At 35.1% G+C, this 24344-nt stretch overlaps 1 protein-coding gene across 1 annotated transcript in view; it reads right to left on the reverse strand.

Annotated features, from left to right (window-relative positions):
- Window positions 1-24344, reverse strand: part of Hcs (holocarboxylase synthetase-like protein) — a 129760-nt gene that overhangs the window by 49681 nt on the left and 55735 nt on the right. Inside the window, exons 4-6 of the mRNA XM_090409137.1 lie at window positions 20154-20307; window positions 8833-8987; window positions 259-562 (exon numbers count right to left, since the gene is read on the reverse strand). Of these exons, the coding sequence (XP_090265263.1) occupies window positions 259-562; window positions 8833-8987; window positions 20154-20307 (613 nt within the window). The remainder of the gene's footprint in view (window positions 1-258; window positions 563-8832; window positions 8988-20153; window positions 20308-24344) is intronic.

Consider the following 24344-nt stretch of genomic DNA (forward strand, 5'->3'; position numbering starts at 1 on the left):
TCGACTATAATCATTTTTGAAAATTATTTAATAATTTCAATTTAATAATTTATTAAAAATTTAATAATAATTATTTGTTTTAGTATGGCATTGTATATATAGGACTTTTCACTGGTTTGTTATGGTGATGTTAGCTATAATGAGAACTGAATGCATTTTTAGTATAGTCTTCCAATTTTCTTCCTCATTTTGATTATCTATTTATAGTAATCAAAATTCATTTTATAACAAATCAAAATGCATTTTTTAAATATTTACCATAATATTCTTCATTTTCTTCAATCAACATTCTATGGTTGTGATAAGTACCAAAAACAGATTCACCACCTGATACTTTTAGAGGACTACTGACTTGACTACTTGCTCCTGCTTCATTTGATGCCAAACTACCAATGGAAACACCATCGCTATCACAGGCTGAATTTCCAGAATCGCTTAATGAATCACAAGACTCATTAAGAAGTGAAGGCACATGTTCTGCTAAAGATTCATTAGATCCTCCATACAATTCTTGATCCATTTCTTCCAAAAGTGGGAACTTTGAAGACTGAAAAAGAGCCTCCTGTAGAGAAGAGAAAGTTAAAATAAGTTATCCTGTTTTATAAGTAATCTTGTAATGTCCAGAAATAGCCAGAAAATCATTTATTTTATATTGTAGAAGATGCTATCACTCTGTTTTATTAAATCACCACAATGGACTGTAATCATCATGGTCCAAAAAAGAAATAATACACCTGAAGATTGAATATCTGGCTTGCAACTAAAATCAAGGCAACAGAAACTAGGAAAGATATAATTTATGAGTACCTCATTTTTTTCTAGGTGTGCATATTCTACGTAAGCAAATCTTTGGCTCCTGTTATTCTGGATTCCACAAATCCAAAATAATGTAAGCTATGCCTAGAATGTGTTTTATCTCTGCAGTAATATACATTAAGCAGTTGTTCATTTGAATACATTTTCTGATAGGTACAAAATCAAACTTTTCATATGTATGAAAAGAAATGCACAATACTTCACCACACAAATTAAAATATTTTATTATATTCACACTGATCAAAACTAAACTACTGATAATAATGATGGAAATTATGTATATTTTCTTCTTATTTAAAATGTATTATTATTATTATTATCACAATACCTATCACAATATTAGGAGACACATATAGCCAAAATTGTGAAGACAACACAAAGGCTTCTGGGAATGATGCGGAGGACACTGACGTGTAGAAGTAGGGAGATTCTTGTTCCATTGTATAAGGCTTTGATTAGGCCACACATGGACTATTGTGCCCAGATTTGGTCACCTGGTTTTCAGAAGAATGAAGAGATGTTGGAAAGGGTCCAAAGGTGATTGACTAAGATAGTTTCTGACCTCTGGAATGTCGAGTATGAGGAAAGATTGAGAAGATGTAATTTGCAGAGTCTGGTGGACAGGAGGAAGAGAGAAGATATAATATACAGACCTACAAGTTGGTGAGGAGTTGTTATAGGATCAATGCTGGAGAAGTTCCACAGAAAATAGTGGGAGATCGGAGGAGAACCAGAGGTCATCCCTGGAAACTGTATAAAGAGAGTGTGAGTAGGGGAGTGAGAGGCAGGTTTTTTTCATGCAGAGTTGTAAATGATTGGAATGCCTTGCCTGAGACTGTGGTGTCTGCAAGGAGTTTGAATGTGTTCAAGGCATGGTATGATGAGCTGTGTGTGTGTGTGTGTGTGTGTGTGATAAAAGGACCTCCCAGATGAGTCTTTGACTCCATGAGGTCTTGGGGTAATAATAATAATAATATAACCTGAACCCCTTCTGGGCTCAAGGTTATATTGGGATTGGTCAGTGTAATTTAGCGTTCATGTAAAATTGGCAATTTTTATCTGCTTTATTGTGTTTTTGTCATTAGAAAATTAGTTTCATAGTATATTAGAGTTAATTTTTGTATTTTTAGAATATTTAGTGTCTTTATAACATATTGTTTTATTGTAATATTTTAATATTAATTACAGTTGTAAAATGTTGCCAAAAACACAGAAGAAATGAAATGCTAACAAGAACAGCAAAGTAGAAGGTATTCCCCACTAAAGAAGATATTAAAGAGGTTATTGAAAATAATTTAACTTGCGAGATCACTAGGTTAAAGCAGATTATTAGACATACGATGAGGAAACTACAGAAAGTCGAGCAGCATTTAAAGGAAGATAGGTAAGTTAGTGCATAATAACAAAAATCTGGTAAGTAATTATAGGTATTATTTCTGGGAAAATTCCCATGTTACTCCCTAAGTAACTATTATTTTTATGGCTATATAGCCTACTTTTGTTTAGGAGTGCTTTTTCACAATGTCATTGGCTTTTTAACTCTTAGGGGCATTACTGATGTGTTATTAAAACCGATCTATGAAGAATAATATAGAAGGAAAATTCGGACATACCTTTTTGGATGTTGTTGGCTGTCTCCTTATCCGAGCAATAAGTATTCATCTGCTGTTAAGCTGTTAAAGGAAAGGGATTTGAGAAAAGTTTGAAAAAAATCCAGGTTTTTTTAAATAATTCTCCCACATTGTTTTACCCCCACTTTTCATAAACTCCCCCTCCTTTAACAGCTTAACAGCAGTTGAATGCATATCACCAGGATAAGGAGACAGTCAACAACATCCAAAAAGGTATGTCTGAATTTTCCTCCTGTATTATTCTTCATATATCGATTTTTACCTCTCTGTCACTTCCTTACCCTTCTTTCTCTTCTCTTCGGGGGGCACTCTGACCCCTCTATTTTTCAATAGGCTGATGATGGGTTCTTTACTTTCACCCCCGAAACCGGTCTGGGTAGTGGCCCTTCCCTCAATGCATAGTATTATACATGTCCACAAGGAGATGTGCTTTGTATGGTGGGAGATACTGAGACAAAGAGTGATGAGAGCTTGGTCCACCTTTGCTACGAGTTGCCAAGGGATGTATCACCTTACCTCAGTCCTGAAGATATTTTCAGGCACAAATTTTGTTTGCTTTCACTTGGATAAAGGATTAAACTAAATTTATTATAGTGTTCAGGTTACCTTGAATCTTGCAGATTCAAGGTAATCACTGGTGTGCTTCAAGGATCAGTTCTTCGTTCATTGTTATTCAATCTGTACATTCATGACATTGGGAATTATTTGACATGTGACAAACAGCTATTTGCTGATGATGTAAAGATAGGTAGGGTAATCAGGAATGCTGCTGATATGCAGTAAATTGCAGCATGATTTGAATAGGCTGGGATTGTGGGTATGTGTAAATGGTTGTCATTTCAATGTTAATAAATGTAGAATCATGCACTTTGGTGTAATCAAATATCCAATGTTATATTATATTGGTGGGATTATGCTTGAAGAAAGTGATCAGGCTAGTGATCTTGGAGTTTTAGTAGACAGGAAGTTAAAGTTCAAAGGTCATAAAGCAAAAATTGTAAATACAACTCTGAGAATAATGGCAATGCTGAAACCAACCTTGACATGTAAAGATAAGGAAGTCATTTTGCCTCTTTACAAGGCCTTGATAAGACCTCACTCGGACTATTGTGCGCAGGTCTGGTCTCCTGGTTTCTGTGGTGATTCTGATACAGTGGAGAGAGAGAGAGAGAGTGCAAAGGAGAGTGTCAAAAATTATATCAGGATTGTGGAATACAGATTATCAAGACAGATTGAGAATTTGTAAGCTGCAGACACTAGCAAACAAGAGAAAGAAGGGTGATGCGATTCAGACTTACAAACTTCTGAAAGGGTTATACACAATTTCAGTACATGGAATTTTTAATTTTATTGAGGGTGGGGAAAGGACACAAGGGCATCCATGAAGTTGAGAATGAATGCTGTCAAGAAGGGGTTAGGGCTAGATTTTTTTCTCATAGACTAGTGTGATTGGAATGGATTGTCGTTGGATGTTGTGTGTGCAAGTAGCATGAATGAATTCAAGAACAGGTATGACAGCTGGTGCGAATAGTATGGCATCACTTGATGAATTCCTGACTCCCTGGAGGTCTCTCTTAATAATAATAATAATAATAATATCTCTCCTTAAACTCATTCAGTGACTAAGACTCCACCCATGTCTGACAAACTATGCAACTCATTCACTTGAAGCAAAAAACTAGTATCATGTGTTTACTAAACTACACTCCTACTCAACTTTGTTTTCTCCTGTTAATCATGTACTGAAAATTTTTTTCTATCTGTTATATATAATCTCCTCTTTTCTGAATATCATTGTGATCACTCAGTATTTCAACAGTTCCTTCTGCTTCTGTCACCTCTCTACTATCAGCATTCATTCAAGTTATCCTTCTATAATCATTTTTTCCTTTGTCATATAGCGAGAGCTTTTTTAGATTTCCAAAGGAAATCCCAAAACATTCCTGGATTTTTTGCTCAGCTAATTTCTTTTCATAACCTGATTTATGATTTATTTTATTTTATTTTTCTTGCCTGAGCTCATGAGCCTACTGATTACCTTACTTATATACCCTCCACAACATTTTATTTTCTTGCAGATCCTGTTTAATGATGGTATTCATCAATTTAATTCCTGCTTAATTTATTCATCTGACCATCTGATGTTGATTTCCTTAAATACTCCTTACTATTTCCCATGCAATACAGACATCCTGATACTATTTTTGCAATTTCTTATGTTATGCAGTTATGCAGTTCCTCCTATAATTCTTTTTAACTAAAAATTCCATTTACTTAACCACTTCCCAGGTCAAGAGTGCATAATTATTCTTTCCAATAGATGCAATGTGATTACCTTAGTTATAGACAAATTCTCTGATGTTGTCAACAGATGCAACAACTCTCAGCAGGTATGTTCACTGTTGTTTTACACAATAACTGCATAAATTCCATTTTCTTCCCTCCCTGTTTCCTTTCCTCTGTCAGATCTATATTCCATTTTTTTTTAATTAGGGGTTGTTTACTTAGTTATAATGTGCATTCACAAATTAAAAAAAAAAGGAACAAGTGGCTAGTGAATCTATTTCAACAAAATTTGTGCAACTAAAACGTTTTTTAGATTTAGAACAGGAAATTTCATATCATTGAACAGGCTGAAAGAAGTTTAATGAGTTAATTATTTTTCTTCTTTTTGATCAGATTTCAAAGAAACACTTTTTTTTCAATTAAAATTTTGTTTTTTATTAAAGAGTAATTAACAAAATTAATGTGTTTAATATAGATATTTACCTAAGAAAGGAAAAGCCATTAATGCATTTTTTTACAAATTTTTCATTAAAACAATAGCATCATAAATCAACAATCTGGATAATTTCACTGAAAATAAACAACAACAAAAAAAGGTCCAAATTGTTCGGTGACTTAAATTCATTTACCAAGATGTTTGTATCCTAAACAATTATGGTAGGTAAAATAAATTTTTGCTGTAAGCAATGACTCAAAATAGATCATTTTATTTCCCTACCAGAATTGCTGAGAATCTCCTTCACTCATCCAACACTCTAGATCTTGTCTTAACTAGTTCTCCTTCTGGTACTCTGTTCATATGACTGCTCCTCTTGGCAATTAAGACCACAATCTCATCCAAGTTTCATTTCTGGTGAAACATCCTTCAGCCATTCACAACCCAACATTCTCTGACATCACAACGAGTGAAAGAACCTGCATGACTTTTACTCTTCCTTTCTATTGTCAGACTAGTGTTTTCATTCTTCAGGTCCAGATACCTGTTGTGATCTTGTTACAGAAATAATCCATATTGGATTGGAACTTTCATTCCTTACTCTGTTCAAATTCTCCTCACTCATTCTAAATCATGGTTCTCCAAAGTGTACCACAGCTGTCCAAGAAAAGCAAATAGCTTTTCACAAGTGGCTTGAGACTAAAACACCAATTTTATTCACAGCTTACACAGTTGTCTGCAACACTTGTAAAACCACTATTAAAAGATAATAATGCCACCTTTAAAAGGGCAAAGTCTAAATTCAACAAGGATAGATGTAGAAAACTCACTGCTTGTGCTATTGGCAGTTGCATCTGGTCCTTTGCCAATGCCATTGGGTGCAAAATTTTGTTAATCTGTGCTACCTCCTCTATTTCACTCTAATGGTAGCATTGTAACATCACCTAAAGATAAAGTTGATAAGTCTTGGCCTCATTCTTCTCTTCTAATGCCTACATCCATGGCAAACTACCTCCTTCCTTGTCTAGAACACTGCATCTCATGCCTCCTGTGACCTTCCACTAGAAAGACATCAAAAGAATCTCGAATAACTCAGATACCACAAAGGCAGCCAGAGCTGATGAAATTCCAGCCATTGTGCTCAAAAGATGTGCTCTTGAGAACAACTATCATTACACTGTACTCAGCTGGCATTCACCCTTCAGCATGGAAGAAAGTTCATATACAACCAGTTCCTAAAAAAGGAGATAAACATTTACCATCAAACAATTGGCCTATTGCTCTCACATTAATTTTGTCTAAGGTGATGGAGAAGGTTATCAACAGTCAACTTCTTCAAAACCTTGAGAACTGCTGTCAAATTAATGACCACCAGTATGGATTTAGCCCACTCTATATTCCACCAGTCTCCTGGCTTGTCATGCATCTTTGGATCCATGAAAAAGTTTGGAGAAACCTTGCCATTGCTCTTGACATCGCCAATAGGGTCTGGCATTGAGGGATTCTCAACAGGTTACCATCATTTAGACTGCTTTTGTAGTTATGTAAATAGATTGCAGGTTTTCTATTAAATCAATCCCTATGTATAATAGTGAATGGTATTCAGACTTTCCTGTCAATGCTAGTGTCCCTAAGGGCTCTGCATTTCATCCACCCTCTTCGTGATTTATATAAATGACCTATTCTCATTGACTGCAAACTCTATTCATAGTTTTGCTGATGATAGCACACTTCACTCATCCTCCTTATATGACAAGCTTTGCAGTGCTCAAACATCTAAGCTTCAAGATCATCTGTATTAGGTGTCCTGAACATTGATCTCTCACAGTATTCTTGATTGGGGTGAAAGCAACCTAGTGAACTTCAATGTTTCCAAAACTCAGTTTTGTTTGTTTTCCCATTAAAAAAACCTCAGATCTTCACCACTTACTTTTGATAATCTCAGCTTAGCAGTCAAGACCAAATTTTTCTTCTTGGGCTGATTCTTACTCCAAACCTCTCCTGGCACAATTATATAATTTCTATAGCATCCTCAGCTTCCAAAAAATTTGGCATCCTTTTCCACTCAAGATAGTACTTCTCTGCCAAACAGTTACTCTATATCAATCCCAAATTCAATGACCACTGGAATACTGCTCCTAAGACCTCCCTAAAAATTCTTGATGCTGTTCAGGAAAGGTCAGTCTGGCTGATAAATGACACTCTTCTTACAGAGTCTTCAGCCACTTTCCCATAGAAGATCAGTTTCTGTATTGTCTCTCTTCACACAGATATTTCCGTGGCCATTATTCAGGAGAAGTTGCAACTATTATGCCTTCCATTTCTACCAGATCTAGAACTCATGCTATAGCTGCTCAGCATCCCTTTACAATCAAACTGTATAGCCAACGAACCTGCTACTCCCAGTCATCTTTCACCTAAATCTGTGGCATAGCCTTCCTCATGAAGCATTTCCAAAGGACTACAATCTCCATCAGTTCAAGAAGAATATCAACAGATTACTCTATTCCTGACCTGCACAGACACAGCATCTGTTTACTACTGGCTCTTCTGCCTTTTGTGTGGGAGAAAAAAAAAAAAAAGCAGATACTCACAATATAACAATTCCACATTTTAATATAATACATGTGTTTGCAAAAAAAATTCAAGATAGTCAGTGTATTGCTACCTGGGGACATTTCTATTATGAATAATGAAAAGGAGGAAGGGTTGCATTTTCAGATCTTGCTATGCAATATTCTTTGAATATATAGCTAAAGCTCTGGGCTTGGCTAAATGACAAACCAATAACAATCATGCCTTAAAATGCCCAATGGCATCATAGGCAAGCAATTCTTTGAAGATTTTAAGTCACAACAGGCTGATACACCTCATCACACTGGTTACACACACACCTTCCTTAATAAGGTCGAGCACCTTTTGGCTACTTGTATATGCGATATATATGACTTCTGCATTACTTCAACCTTGTTTAGTTTTCAATATTGCTTGGAATGATTTCACAACCTCCATTTTAGCAGCAGCAGCAGTTTTTCGATTATTTTCATTCTGTGTAAATATGAAAGCTGTCTAAAATGTTTAAATCCAACTGTGACTTGCATTGAATGTCCTAATATAAATTTCATTCAGTTCTAATTAAACATTACTGTTTAAATCTTTGGATTTTTCCTGAACAGCAATCATACACACTGGCATCCTTTGTTGCATTTTATCTACAATCCACACAAATTAACATTATTATACAGGTATTTCAATGAAGTCAGAAGACTCAGCGCAGGAGATCCATTATTTGCACAATATTTTTCATACCTCTCCTTAAACTCATTCACTGACAAAGCACTCATTCATAACATTTATATCAGCAACAAGTTTTCAAAAGGGAATCTCACCAATTTTAGTATACAAAGCTTATAAAACACACTATAAACTTGCTTAATATAAAATTACAAAACTATAGTCAATTGTCACTATAGCAAACTCACAGGAGAGGGGCAAAAAGTAATTTGTTATAATGGTAGTTTGTTTGATATAAATTAATTTTCATTACTACAGAAATTATGCTCTGAGACTTTGGTTGAAATTCTGGGGCAGTTGTTTGTTATAGTGAGTGAATTCACTAAAGTGATGCTTGCTACCTTTAGAGTCAACTGTACAAAGACTTACAGTCAAATCAAGATGTGGTTGTTCACAAAACACACTGAAGTCCAGTAAGTTTTCCTCAGTTTCTCTACGGAAAGAATGAGGGGAAGACCAAAACATAGTTCCAGGAAAATCTGTAGGCTCCAACAAATTGGAAGGCATCCCATCCACTTCAATGCCTAAAATGAGATAATTCTGTTGAAAGTGTTTTTACCTTGGGTTTATTATACGTTAATACTAAGAAATTATATACTTGGTTTTAATCCTTTATCCAAGGAAGCAAAACAATGTTTTGAGAGTGAAATATATTCACGTCTGAGCTACTTATATATAGAGGCAAATGACTTCACATCACTTGCCTTAGTATATATCCCATAATGCAAAGCATCCCTTTTGGATGTGTAAAATGCTATGCATAATGGGAAGGGCCACTACCTAGACCAGGTTTGATCTTTATTGAGGCCTTATCAGTGGGAGCCAGACCTGTGAGAACCAAGGTTGAAGAAATGCAGAAGTCATTTATATCTCATATACAAGTAGCCAAAAGGTGCTTGACCTTATTAATAAAAATCTCTGGATTAGAGAAAGATGTTGAAAGTTTTTTACCTTGGGTTTATTATAGGTTAAAGATACCAAGAAATTATATACTTGGTTTTAATCCTTCAACATGAATATATTTCACACACAAAACATTGTTTTATTTCCTTGGATAAAGGATTAAAACCAAGTATATAATTTCTTGGTATCTTTAATGTGAGATAAAATTTACAATAATTTTACAATGAAACTATGCATGCCATTAGTAACATATTTACTTACTAATGATCTAAAAAGTAAACAAAACAGATTTCATGCTTATAACTATTATACCTACAAAGATTACAAACTAACTTTTACAAAAATGACAAATCAAACAAAAGATTCCAAACATGACAAAATCCTCTCCCCCCCCAAAAAAACACCCATTTTACACAGCAGATCTCCTATTCTTGATAAAAAGAATGTCAAATACAGAATCCTATATTTTTGACCTCCTCTAGCTTAATGTAACTGGATGGAACCAGGAAAACATTATCTGCTATGCTTACTAGTCATCAAATTCTGAAAATTGTTCTGCAATATGATCTCTTCACCTTCAATCCTTGAAGTTCAATTTTTGGTAATCCAGCTATTCCACAACTATAACAGGTTTTATATTCCCAACACTAACAAGGTAAATGAGATACAGAAGTATCTACAATAAGCAATGACCTAATACAAACTATATATATATACCTACAAATCCAAATTCTTGATAACTCTTTCCTAATCACCTTGATCTTTGCTTAACCAGTTCTCCTTCCAGATATGCCACAGAGATCACTTTTCCTCTTGATAACTCAGATCACAATCTTATGCAGTGGCCAATGTTCTGTGAAAGTTTCCTCTTTCACAGAACATTGGCCACTCCCAACCTCTTGTCTTCTTGGCAGTACAAAGGTATCAAGTGGGATGACCTCCAGAACTTCAACTCTGCCTTCCCATGGTTAGACTACTGCTTCCATTCTTTTGATCCAAACACCTGCTCTGTGAAAGTCACAGAAATTATCCACATCAGCAACAAGGTCTTCATTCCCCATTCCATCCAAAATTCCTGTTGACTTTCCAAGCTATGGCTTAACAAATGGTGTACCACAGCAGGGGGAAGAAAAATAAAATAAAATAAAAATAAAAAAAATAAAAAAAAATCAGCATAATGCAAGTGGCTTGCAAAAAGATCCCCAGCTACATACTCATTCTTCTTCTACGCATTATTCCCGCTTCCTATGCAGGGTCCGCGTGTTACTTAGATGCGACTTCTTGTTAGTACTACTCCCAACCGACCCGTCGCCTGGTCTGCCGCTGGGGGGGGGGTATATTTTTGACTGTAGAGGCGTGTGTTCACGGGGCTGGTTTGTCTGCTTGCGGGATGAAAAACACCAGATAAACTGGTGGAAAAAACCCTACTGACCACGCCCAAGACCGGCTAACTTGGCTATGCCTGAGGAAGATCCTCAAATTCCTCACATCTACAACGGGAATCGAACCTGGGACACTTCTTCCACAAGCATATGGTTGCGAAGCGCAAAGCCACTAGGCTAACCGCGCGGTCCAGCTACATACTCATTACCTATCCAAATAGAAGTTATACTTTCTGGTCCCTTATAAAAGTTATTAGACAATTTCTTCTGCCTGTCTCTCTCTTATCCAGATGACACCACTCTTACAACACCTAACTAGTGCTATAATTGTGTAGCAAGTTTTCTCTCTAATTATGCACTGTGTGTCATAATGGATGGCTCCCTCTCTTCAGTCACTACTAATACATAAGTGCCTCATGGCACTTATGCATTAGTAGTGGCTGAAGTGCATAAGTGCCTCATGGCACTGCGAATGCATAAATGCCTCAGGGCATTGTTTTCTATCACCTACCCTCTTTCTCCTCTACATAACTGCATAATTGATCTATTCTCAATTACTATTACCCCAATCTAAAGCTCTGTTGATGATAATGTATTTCATTCATCCTACTCATTCGACATACCATGCTATGCTCAGGTATCCCATGCTTGAAGACTATCTGCAGCAATTTTGGATCTCTTACACTCCTATCTCTGAACGATCCTTCAATGAGGCTAAGATAACCTGATCAACTTCAATGCTATCAAAAAACACAGCCTTGCCTTTTTTTTCTTGCAAAAGTGGTCTCAGCTCTCCTTCCCTTATCCTCAGTAATACATGAATCATGAGACAGATATAAATCTCGCTTCTTGGACTGACACTTACTATTACTAGCCTCTCCTGGCATAAGCACATCACATCAATAACTTCCTCTGCTTCTAAGAAAAAGTACATTCTTTTCTAATTAAAATATTTTTACCTATCCAACTACCCCAAATCAGCCCATTTTGAGAATACTGTTTACATTGTCGGGATGGGTGCAACTAAAACTTTCCATAAATTCTAGATTCTGTCCAGAGGAGAGCAATTTGTCTCAAAGCTGAGCCCTCCCCTCACAGACATAATGGTTCAACTCTGTGTCATTGCTCCACCGAATCCTATCCTCATAATACTGTTCACATTTGGGGTGGTGTACTTAAAGCTTCTTGACACCGTCTAGAGGAGAGTGATTCGGCTCATAGATGATCCCTCTCTTGTTAATACACTTCAATCTATATGTCATAGATGCAATTTGTCCACCTTTTCTAGATGTACTTCCATAGGCACTGTTCCACTAAGCTGCAACATATCATTCCTCTGCTTCCTGTTGGGTCTGTTAAAATAAAAGCTGCAGCTGCTCAATATCCCTTTTCAACCCCAACAGCAAACACGCTAAACCTGCTTCTCTGCTTCCTCAATTACTCTATCTATCTTTGTCCTCTGCAATAGTCTTCCTCATTAAGTGTTTCCCAACAACTACAACTTCCAACTCTTCAAAAAAAAAAAAAATAAATAAATAAAGGCAATAGAGTTCAAATAACGAGTATTCGCTTCACCAGGATCTATCAACCTGGTGTATGTAACATAGTATGCAGTGCTACCACAACAGTAAATAAAGAGACAGAGGTGCCTGAGAAGCAGGTTCTAGAGTTGTTGCATAACCTGTATAAGAATTTGTCAATTTTGACAGATGGGATATCAGCATATCTACTAAAGGAATGTTCAGCTGAATTGGCTAGGCCCTTGGCATGTTTGTATAATTTGAGTCTTAGCTCAGGAAAGATCCCACAGGAAATGGAAAGAATGTATGATAATCCTATTGCATGAGAGTAGTGCAAAGACCGATGTGTCTAACTATCAACCTATCAGTAACTCTGGAGTAAGTGTAAAGATTTTAGAGAAGTTGGTAAGAACTCGTATACAAAAATGAGTGGACAAATAAGATATACTTTGCAAGGAACAGCATAAGTTTACTAAAGGGAGATCATGTCTGAGCAATCTGCCCATATTTTATAATAATGTTACAGATGAGTTGGATAAAAGGAATGGATACACTACGATACTGTTGGATGTTAATGCATTTGATAGGATACCACATGAAAGATTGTTGCACAAACTGGAGAATACAGCATTGGAAAAGGAAAACAAACTATAACATTGGATAAGTGGGTGGCTTATGGACAGATATCAGAAAGTGGTATATAAGAGATGTGAATCTGCCAAATTAAAGGTAACAGTGGTGTTCTCTAGCGATCAGTTCTTGGATAATCTGTTTAATCTATATATTAATGATATCAGAAAGGTCCTCACAGATCTTCAGTTGTTTACTGATGATGCAAAGATAGGCAGGGCAATCAGAGATGCTATTGATACCCAACATTTACAGGGTGATTTGAATTTGCTGGAAGTGTGGGCAAATGATAATGTTGTCAATTCAATCAGTTACTTCAAGCATAATCCCACCAATATATTTCGTTGGATATCTCATCATGCCAAATTTCATAACTTTACACTTACTAAGTAAGTGTAAAGTAAGTAAGTAAGTAACTGATGAGGCTAGAGATCTTGGAATTATGATTGATAGAAAGTTGAAGTTCAAAGGTCACATTGCATAAATTGCAAATACAACTGAGAATGTAATTGCAATGTTGAAATGAACATGACATGTAAGGATATGGAAGTCATTCTGCTTCTTTACAAGGCTTTGATACAACTCCACCTAGACTAGTATGCACAGATTTGGTATTCTGGATTCCAAAGAAATAAAGAAGCTGTGGAAAGGCTGCAAAAGAAGAGTTACAAAGATAATATCAGGATTATGGAGTGTAGATTATGAGTATAGATTGAGATTATATGGCCTGCAAGACACTGGTAGGATAGAAGAAAGAGGAGTGAAATGATAGACGTCTATAAACTTTTCAGAAGGCATTATAGGATATCAGTTAATAAAATTTTTCATTATAAGAAAGATTGGAAGTGACAAAGGGATATCCATAGAAGTTAAATTTGTATGCAGTTAAGAAAGGGGTAAAAACTAAATTTTTCTCTCCTAGAGCCATGAGTGAATGGAACAGTTTGCCTATTGAAGCAGTGAGTACATCTAGTGTGGGTGATGTATGGCCTCCATTGATGAGTCCTTCATTCCCTGGAGGTTTAATAATATTAATAATAATAAGCCATGCATATGATAGAAAAGTCGTTTTATATCCTCTCCTTGTAAAGTCTAAATGAGTTCTGTCAACATTGCATAATGTGAATTAATCTGTGAATTTGTAGGATTATGCATGATCTCTTTGTAGGTAGAGGTGTCTTCTAAAAGACTGGATACTTTTGTCTCAAGTCAGTCTTATTCACGATTACAATAGCTTTTCCTTTATCGGCCTTAGAAATAAATATATTATTATCTCTTCTTAAAGAAGTTAGACTCTTGAAATGTTGAAATCATTCCGAGTCCAGTGCTTTAGCAAAAGGCCTTGATTTTGCAGTTATTCCTACACGCATTCCGTATCTTGACTTTTTACATAATATAGAACGCAATCTGTCTGGACTTTCTAGCGATAATGCTAATAAACTTAGTTTTGAAGTTGCGACTTTGTTATTTAAAAGCAAATTACCTCCACGCAATTTATCAAATGCTGAATCAAAGGTCTAACTTCTTTAAGGAGAGATAATAATATATCTATTTCTAAGGCCGATAAAGGAAAAGCTATTGTAATCATGAATAAGACTGACTATGAGACAAAAGTATCCAGTCTTTTAGAAGACACCTCTACCTACAAAGAGATCACGCATAATCCTACAAATTCACAGATTAAACAATTAAATAAATTATTTGATGAGGCTATCAGTTGGGAGGACCCAAATTATGTGGATAAATTACGTGCCTACTTTGGAAGATCTCCCCATCTATATGGTCTTCCGAAAATCCATAAAGAAGGCTATCCAGTACGACCAATTGATCGTGAATTGCATTGATTCTCCTACTTACCGAATTGCAAAAGTCTTGTCTTGTTCTTTAAGTGCTCTCACTAGACATTCCAGATCTTACAAAAAAAAATTTAACAGATTTCCTGGAAAAAATCAAGGATTTAAAAATCAAATGAGTTGTTAGCCAGTTTCGACATTGTATCTCTGTTTACCAATATCCTATTAGTCGACACAGTCAATTTATTATATGAAGATTATCCTCCAGATATCACAAAGATTTTCGAATTTGTTATCCATTCAGGTTATTTTAGTTGGAAAAACAAGTTCTACAAACAAGTTGAAGGTACTGCGATGGGTAGGCTTTTGTCTCCACCTTTGACTAACTATTTTTTGAAACAATTCGAAGAGACTATGTTTTCATCCATTCACCCTCAACCATCTCTTTGGTATCATTATGTCGATGATGTTTTTGCTGTGATTTGGTCACATACTGAAGATGAGCTTTCCACCTTTCTACAACAGATAAATAGCCTTCATCCTCGTATCCAATTCACCATGGAAAAGGAAAATTCAGGTACTTTATCATTTTTGGACATCCTGCTTACTCAAACTTCTTCTGGTACCTTATCTACAAGCGCCTTTCGAAAGCCCACATTTACTGGCAGATACATTCATAAAAAGTCTGCTCACCATACATCTCAAAAATTTGGCATTCTTAAATCTCTAATTAATAGTGCACATAAAGTTTGATCTTCTCCAGAAATCTTACAACAAGAACTTTCCATCCTTAAAAAATTAATGGAATCTAATAATTACCACCCTAATCAAATCCAACAGATAATTGAATCTTATGTTCCAATACCTAAGGTTTCTTCAACAGTTCGCAGAGTTCCAATCCCCTACATTCCAGGAATCTCAGAACCTATAGGTAGAATTTTAAAAAAGTACCAATTGATTCCCACTTATATTCCTATCAACAAAATTTCTTTCTTATTGCCTTCTACAAAAGATAAACTGTCATCTCTGTCTTAGGCTGGTGTTTACCAAATTCCTTGTGAATACGATGTTTCTTATTTTGGACAAACTGGCCGTTCTGTGGAAAAAATAATTAAAGAACATCAATATTATATTGATTACAACAAACCTCAGAAGTCTGGTCTAGCACAACACAGTATTACCACTACCCATAATATCTAGTGGGATAAAGCTATTCTCCTTCATAGATGCAGGTTCAAATTAAAAAGGTTTAAAAAAGCGTTCAAATATGAATGCTTCTTTAAAGAAAGTTGTGAAGCTTTTTTTACACCAACCGAATTTAAATTGAAATGATTGCCTCTCTTTCTCTCGAAGATCTGGGAGACTTTTATTTTATGTAATCATTAAAAAACTAATTATCTTAAATATTAATTATTTATTAATTTCTTTCATTTCCTAGCTCGCGACAACACTGTATTTTAATAGGTGATCCACCGAATGTTCGTTACTTGTATTCTGTTCCTATCTGTTTGTAACACTGAACAAGTACTATTAGTTTTAGTATGAAATATCTACCTTATTTATTAATTAAAGTTATTATTGTGGACTTACGTGTTGTTTTTAATAATTATATAAAGTAAACTTATATGTGGTGATATTTTTGAACTCTGTGAGGAAATATGACAGAATCTATGGGAGATGGGATAGATAACAGATTAGTAAGATGGCTAGAAAACTGGCTGTCAAAAGATGAACAACTTGGGTATCAGAAAGAACAAAAAAGGATGGTGACTTAGTAACAGTCCACAGGCAGCTCTGGGATCACTGTTCAATAATGGCATTTCATGTGGACTGATAGGAGATATTCAGTTGTTTGCTGATGATGGGAAGATTTAAACAGCTGTTTTTTTAGCTTAGGAAGATGAATAAGATTACCCTTTTAATTTAATAAGTGCAAGTCCAAAGTATACTTTGGATTGCAGAAGTATAAGGCTATGTACTACAATAGTGGAATTGTGCTCGAGAAAGTAGATAGGATTTAGAATTTGAAATGATAGTCAACAGACCTGAAGTTCAAAGAGCACATAAACACTTTCCTGTTCTGATAAGAACAATGGTAAATAGAGTGAGAGAGAGAGAGAGAGAGAGGTAGTTATATCATTGTACAAAGTCCTGACAAAACTATACTTTTTTTTTTTAATATGAATCCTACACATGAAATACAGTTAGCCTATAATTTTGTACACTACAAATAATCACACTCTAAAAATTGAAATGACTACCAAATTAAATTTTATTTAATTTATTTGACAGTTATTTAAGCAGGAATGGTTAAAAGGGACACCGTTCTCAAAGAATCTTTGAGGCTCTCTGGAAGAACAATAATAATAATAATATGAATTTCCTATACAATGCATTAAAACAGCATTATATATGAAATCATTAAAACATATATATATAAACACACACACACACACACACACACACACACACACACACACACACACACACACACACACACACACACACACACACACACACAGGAATATCTCGATTAACGAAGAGGATGCGTTCCACGAAATTACTTTGTTAAGCGAAACTTCATTCTCAGAGGCAAAAATACTATGGCCATAATAGGGATACGTTCGTACGTAAAGAAAATGAGAGACTTTTTTTTGAAAAAAGAAAGGATTTATTAAATAAAAAGTCCATACTACATACCAAAAAAAATAAAATCACGACATTTAAAAATATGAATCTAAAGTTGATTGTTAATGCTTTTTTTCTCTTTCATTTAACAATTGCCTATATGGATTTATTGCATTTAACACTGATCGCTTAACAATAACAGTTCTTCCTAAATTAGGATCATTTTCACTGAAAAAATTTAAAACGTTTTCAATGTCATTCAAGCACCTTTTTAAATGCATTTTTGAGAATTATGGAGACAACTACTGTGTTTGAATAAAAACTTTATAATAAAACTAAAATAGTTATATTAAACTAAAGTTTTTATTTAAACACGGTAGTTGTCTCCATAATTTTCAAAAATGCATTCGGATCACCACGTAAGCCTAAAAGAAAGCACCTTTTTAAATCTTTGGTTGCTAATACTTTTTCGATAGGAACTTCTTTAATTTCGTCTTCATTTTCTTTGGCTTCTTTGTTAACAAGTTTTTCTAAATCTTCCACTGAAAAATCATCATCTTCTCCATTTAATAAATTTCTTACATCCTCTTCGTTGACATTTTTGAAACCTATTGATTGAGCCATCTGGATAACTTCATTTCTAATCTCTTGAATGTTATTTCCTTCTTCTAGTACAACTTCTGGCCATAATTTGAACCACACTCCATTTATGCATTTCTGAGTGACTTCTTTCCAAGAGCTATTAATGTTTTCAATTGTGTCTTTAATGGTGTAGTTTTTCCAAAAAGTTTTATCGACATTTGCTCTTTATCTTCTAGTTCAATTAAATTGCTTAATGTACCACGCAAATAATAAGCTTTAAATGTTGCTATTACTCATTGATTCATCGGAATCAGGGAAGTTGCATTTGCTGGAAGAAAGACAACTTTGAAATAAATGCATGTGTCTAACATATTAAGATCAGTAGGATGTCCCGGAGCATTGTCCAACAACAAGAGAGCTTAGAGCTTTTTCTTCAAAATTATTTCTTTGGCAATACTGTTTCACTTCTGGACAAAAATGATTAACAAACCAATCAGTAAATAACTCCTTGGTAATCCATGCTTTTCTATTAGCTTTCCATATTACAGGTAAATTCGTTTTTACGTTACCTTTTAATGCCCTCGGACTTTTCAAATGGTAAACAACAATAATTGCCAGAGGAATTTGATCCAAAGAGTAACATTAAACAGTCTTTGGCTGCTTTAAACCCAGCTGATGATTTTTCTTCAATAGAAATAAAGCTTTTTGATGGTACCAGTTTCCAGAACAAACTGCTTTCATTCAACATTGAACACAAAATTTGGTGAAAATTTTTCACGTTCAATTATTTCCTTTAGTTTTTCTGGAAACTTATTCGCAGCTTCAACATCTGTACTTGCATCTTTTCCTGATAATTTTATGCTATGAATTCTGATCCATTTTTTAAATTTCTCAAACCAACCACAAGCTGCTGCAAAATTTTCCGCAGTTTCTTCAGTTTGTTTAGATTTCAGGTGATTAAACAAAAATAATGCTTTTTCTTGAATCACCATTTGAGTTGAAGGCATATGACGTTGTGACATGTCATCTATCCACAAACTTAACATTACCCCATTTTTTCTAAAATTTGACTCCTTAAGTGAGTTAATTTTGCTGCTGTAACATCTATACAATTCTGAGCAGACTATTTTATTTTTTCTGATTGACTAAGTATGGTTGTTAAAGTTGCCTGAGCTAATCCTAAAGAATGTGTCTCATCAGATTTTCTTTCACCCTTTTCAATACATTGTACGATATTTAATTTAATTTCAAAAGAAATTGCTTTTCTTTTCCTTGATTCTGACATTTGAACTAAATGGGTAGAAAAACATGCTGTCAGAGAACATACGTCATTTATTGCAATGCACCACACTGAAGCACATCCTATGAAGTGCAAGCAACGACGTGGATGACACATGAAACTGCTAAAAACAGACACACCCACAGCTTGGGAGTGCATGATGAGTTGCAGTTTGGATGATTACCGGGTGTTGACCTTAAAATTTTAATATTTTTACGTAAAATGGGGCTTGAAATTGTGGGCTTCATTATATCGAGTCGTTACCAGAGGTGTGTGTGTGTGTGTGTGTGTGTGTATATATATATATATATATATATATATATATATATATATATATATATATATATATATATATATGGGAATAAATTTTTAACTTGGGTATATTGTATATTAGGATAACCAAGCAATTTTATATGCTTGGTTATTTTAGCTCCTAATCCCAAGTATGCAAACAATTAAGTTTGCGCCTGAAACAAAGTTCAAGTCTAAAGATGGTACAACACCAGGGCAACTCATTGTAAAGGTGGCTAAAGCTTTGATCACTATTCTTAGTATTTTCCCATAATGTAAAGCACATCTCACTAGAAGATGTATACTGCAATGCATTATGGGTGGGGTCACTACCCAGACCGGTCTGGGTAGTGACCCCACCCATAATGCATTGCAGTATACATCTTCTAGTGAGATGTGCTTTACATTATGGGAAAATACTAAGAATAGTGATCAAAGCTTTAGCCACCTTTACAATGAGTTGCCCTGGTGTTGTACCATCTTTAGACTTGAACTTTGTTTCAGGCGCAAACTTAATTGTTTGCATACTTGGGATTAGGAGCTAAAATAACCAAGCATATAAAATTGCTTGGTTATCCTAATATATATATATATATATATATATATATATATATATATATATATATATATCAGACTCAAACAGGAATAAATGACAATGAGAATGCTTTGATTTTCTACTTACTCATCAATTTCTGAATCTCCATGCCTTCATTCATACGTAAATGATTGCTCAAGAATGCATTTCCCATCAATGTAAAATCTTCTATGGAACTTTGAACAATCAACCCAAATACATCTTTGCAACTCCAAGCCTTGGGCACACAATGATTTTCCACCTATTAATATAATTAATGTACTGCTTGTTGAAAGAAAGAATGAAAAAGGCAGCATAATAATTTAGAATAACACCTTTCACAGTTTCTCACATCTCACTAAAAGGAAACCATACTATAAACCAATCTTATTATTATTTATCAAGGACCTTAACTTGTCTAAACTTTGCTTTCACAAATTAAATATCACCAATCAAGTTTTTATTATTTATTACCATTATTTCTTTATTATTACCATTAAGCATTATTCTATTCTATTATTCTTAAGCATCCACCTTCTAAGTATCCTTGGATTTCCCTATGCCTTAAAGTATTCTTGTCTGTAAACTGCATGTGTTCCACTGGCCAGTTTGCCTGTTTTGAGGGATGAAAAACCTGAGTTTTTCAGGAGAAAACCTCTACCTACATATGTGGCTGGCCAACTTACCTCCAGTTAAAAAGCACTGATAAAGGTTCTTTGCATCCTAGATGGGATTCGAACCCAGGTCTTTCCAACTAAAGGGCTTTGTCTATACCAACTGAGCTACAAAGGCTCAGTAATAAGTATTACTGTCATTATTTATTTATTTAGTACCATTATGGAATCTAGTGAAACGCTAGGTTACTTAATGGTAACGATTAATTAATTAATGGCATGTCATATCTGGATAAGTGGAAATTTAAAGCTAATTGCTATGTAAAAAAAAATCACTAATACAGAAATAGAAAACCCAACTTCTTTGAACATGTCCCACTTTAAGAAATGCAAAAATGATAAGCCTACTAGAAGTCGTAATGAGAAAAAAGAACTTTTTGAGAATCCTTTCCTTTAGTATTACATGGTGATCAGCATTCATTTCAGTAAAATTATGGAGACTACAACTGTGTTAGGAATAATTATTTTAATTTCCCGATGTTTCGACCTTCATATTAAAGTCATCATCTGGAGTATACGCATATATATATATATATATATATATATATATATATATATATATATATATATATATATACACACACACACATATATATACACAAAGGCAAGCTATATTGCATTTCAAATATTATACCAAAGTGACAATGATTTGATCAACCATTATTCTACTGGCCTGACCTTTAGTGAAAAAAAAAAAAAAAAACTACAAAGCTACATCAAAAACTACATCAAAGCTATATTCTATTCATGACATCATCAGAGAACAAATTCATATAGATAGTTTTTTAATACAGCAAAAGTGGTGGCCTAATCTATAATTTAACAAGTGTGTTGTTATAATAGAGTTAAGATACTAGATTATTTACAGTACGAATTATAATTAACTCTTACACCTTTTGGTCTAAGAGTTAATTATAATAACGATCGATCAAATCATTGTCACTTTGGCATACTATTTGAAATGTAATATGGCTTTCTATATTACATTTCAAAAAAAAAAAAAATATATATATATATATATATATGTGTATGAATGTATCAGTAGCATCATGTACCCATTTAGGGTGGATGTGCTGTTGTGTGGCTTATGCAACCCACGCTACAATTTGACCACATGATTTTATTTTTATTGATGTATGAAAGTTTAAAGAGTGCATAGTGCTGCAGTGCTCATCTTAATTGGTCCAATACAATTAATTGTAGAATAACTTTAAATACTTTCATTTATCAATTAATATAATTTTAAATATGGAAAGCATAAAGGATAAAATGAACATTAGCTATGCTTAACGCGTGGCAATTATGTGAGAAGCACAAAGAGCTTATGCTTCGTGGTGAGATTAGATTATCATTGGCAAATACTAGAGTGAGACATGAATAATTTGAATTTTGATAAGTTTTTAAATACAGCCATATATAGTTCACACAGAAATCAGAAAAAGTAATCACTTGGGAAATTATTATTTTTCTGGATTGAAAGGCTGAAATAAATCATTTTACTTATTATTATTATTATTTTTGTTGTTGTTCCGGGCAACTCTAAGGAGTTGACAGACTCATTGAGGGAGGCCCTAACATCATGTCAAGAACAACTATTCGACATTCACACAGTATCTATCATACCTTGCCTTGAACTCATTCACGGTCGTAGCACCCACAACAGACTCTGGCAGCTTATTCCACTCATTCACTACTCTCCAAGTAAAAAACCTAGCTCTAACACCCTTGTCAACCATGCTCTTGCCCAGCTTCCATTCATGGCCCCTAGTACTCCCACCACCAGTCATATTTTCAAAAATATCTTCTGGATCAATCTTATAGAAACCTTTCAGTAATTTGAATGTCTCAATCATATCACCCCTCCTTAGCCTATCGACCAATTTCTGCAACCCACAAATCTTCAACCTATTCTCATACGGTTCATTCCATAGACCTGCTATCATCTTAGTCACTCGTCTCCGGATCCTCTCCACTTCCTCCCCATCACGAAGAAACCCTGGTGCCCATAACTGGGCACAGTAGTCCAGATGGGGTCTTATCAAGGCTCGATACAGAGGAACAACAACTTGTTTGTCTCTGCATGTTAAAGTATTTTTCAGAAGAAAAGTGATTTGGTGAGCTGTTTTAGTCACTTTTGCAATGTGCCCCCTAAACTTCAATTCCCTATCCACCAACACTCCCAAATCTCTGGCCTCATCAATCTCCTGGAGTACGGTTTCACCAATGCGATATACTGCTGCTATTCTTTTCACCCCAAAGTGCATAACCTTACACTTTGGCACATTAAATTGACATCCATTTTTCCTAGCCCAGTCCTCCAAACTATCCAAATCATCCTGTAAAATTTTGACATCCTGTGCACTCACAATTGCTCTACCCAACTTTGCATCATCAGCAAACAGAACACTTCCTCTCAAATCCTTTCCTATATCATTGATGAACAAATTGAAAAGCAGTGGTCCAAGAACAGAGCCCTGTGGCACTCCACTAGTCACAAGCCGTCTTTTAGACTCCACTCCTGAATAAACCACTCTCTGGTATCTCTCCTTCAACCACCCTCCTAGCCATCTCACCAACCCTATATCTATCCCCATCTGCTCCAGTTTACTGATTAGGGTTCTATGTGGTATCCTATCAAAAGCCTTGGCAAGGTCCAGTAGTATTACTGTAAACCCATTACCCCTATCCAGTTCAGCCGTCACTGTGTTATAATATGTGAGCAAGTTACTGAGGCATGATCTACCCTTCACAAAACCATGTTGTCCCCCATACAATATCCCATTTTCATCTATCCAATCCTGTATTCTTTTCTTGACTAATTTCTCTAAGACCTTGACAATGATTCCTGATATGCTAATCGGTTGGTAATTTACAACAGCAGTCTTGGAACCACCTTTATGCAGTGGAACTATTTTCCCCTCTTTCCACCCCCTCGGGACTAACCCAGACCCGAGACTCAAATTAAACAAAATGGTCATGGGTACTGACAATTCTTTAGCTGTTTCCCGTACAACACGAGCTGGTATACCATCCAATCCCACAGATGTATTGACATTGAGGTTATGCAATAGACTACTCACCTCCACTTCATTCACCACAATTCCCGTATAATCTACTGGTACATTCGTTTCTGCAATGTCACCACCTGGATGATATATTCTTGCAAAGTGCTCACTCAGTAACTCAACTATATCAACTGATTCAGTTACCTCCCTACCATCGGCATTCTTTAAAATCATTCTGCCATGTACATTTTTCCTTTTACTTGCTACATATCTAAAAAACTGTTTAGGATTCTCTTTAGCCTGCATGGCCAATGTTCTTTCGTAATCCTTTTTTGCTTTTCTTACCACACTCGTTACCCTTCTGGCCTGCGCTTTATACCGTTTGTGTGACTGCCGGTCACCTTTCTCCTTAAATTCCCTCCATAGTTGTTTCTTTTTTTGCAGCTCAAGCTTAATGGTGTTATTCATCCATTTAACACCTACTTGATTTATTATTTGGACTCTAGGTATACAGTCAGCCATTGCTTCATGCAAACACTTCTTAACTACCTCCCATGCACTATCGACTTCTAGTCCTTGCAGTTGTACATGCCATGGCACTGAACCAATCAAACTCCTAA

Source organism: Typopeltis vanoorti, chromosome 19, assembly GCF_054136105.1.
Source record: "Typopeltis vanoorti isolate ZY-2024b chromosome 19, IOZ_Tvanoo_1.0, whole genome shotgun sequence".
NCBI lineage: Eukaryota > Metazoa > Arthropoda > Arachnida > Uropygi > Thelyphonidae > Typopeltis > Typopeltis vanoorti.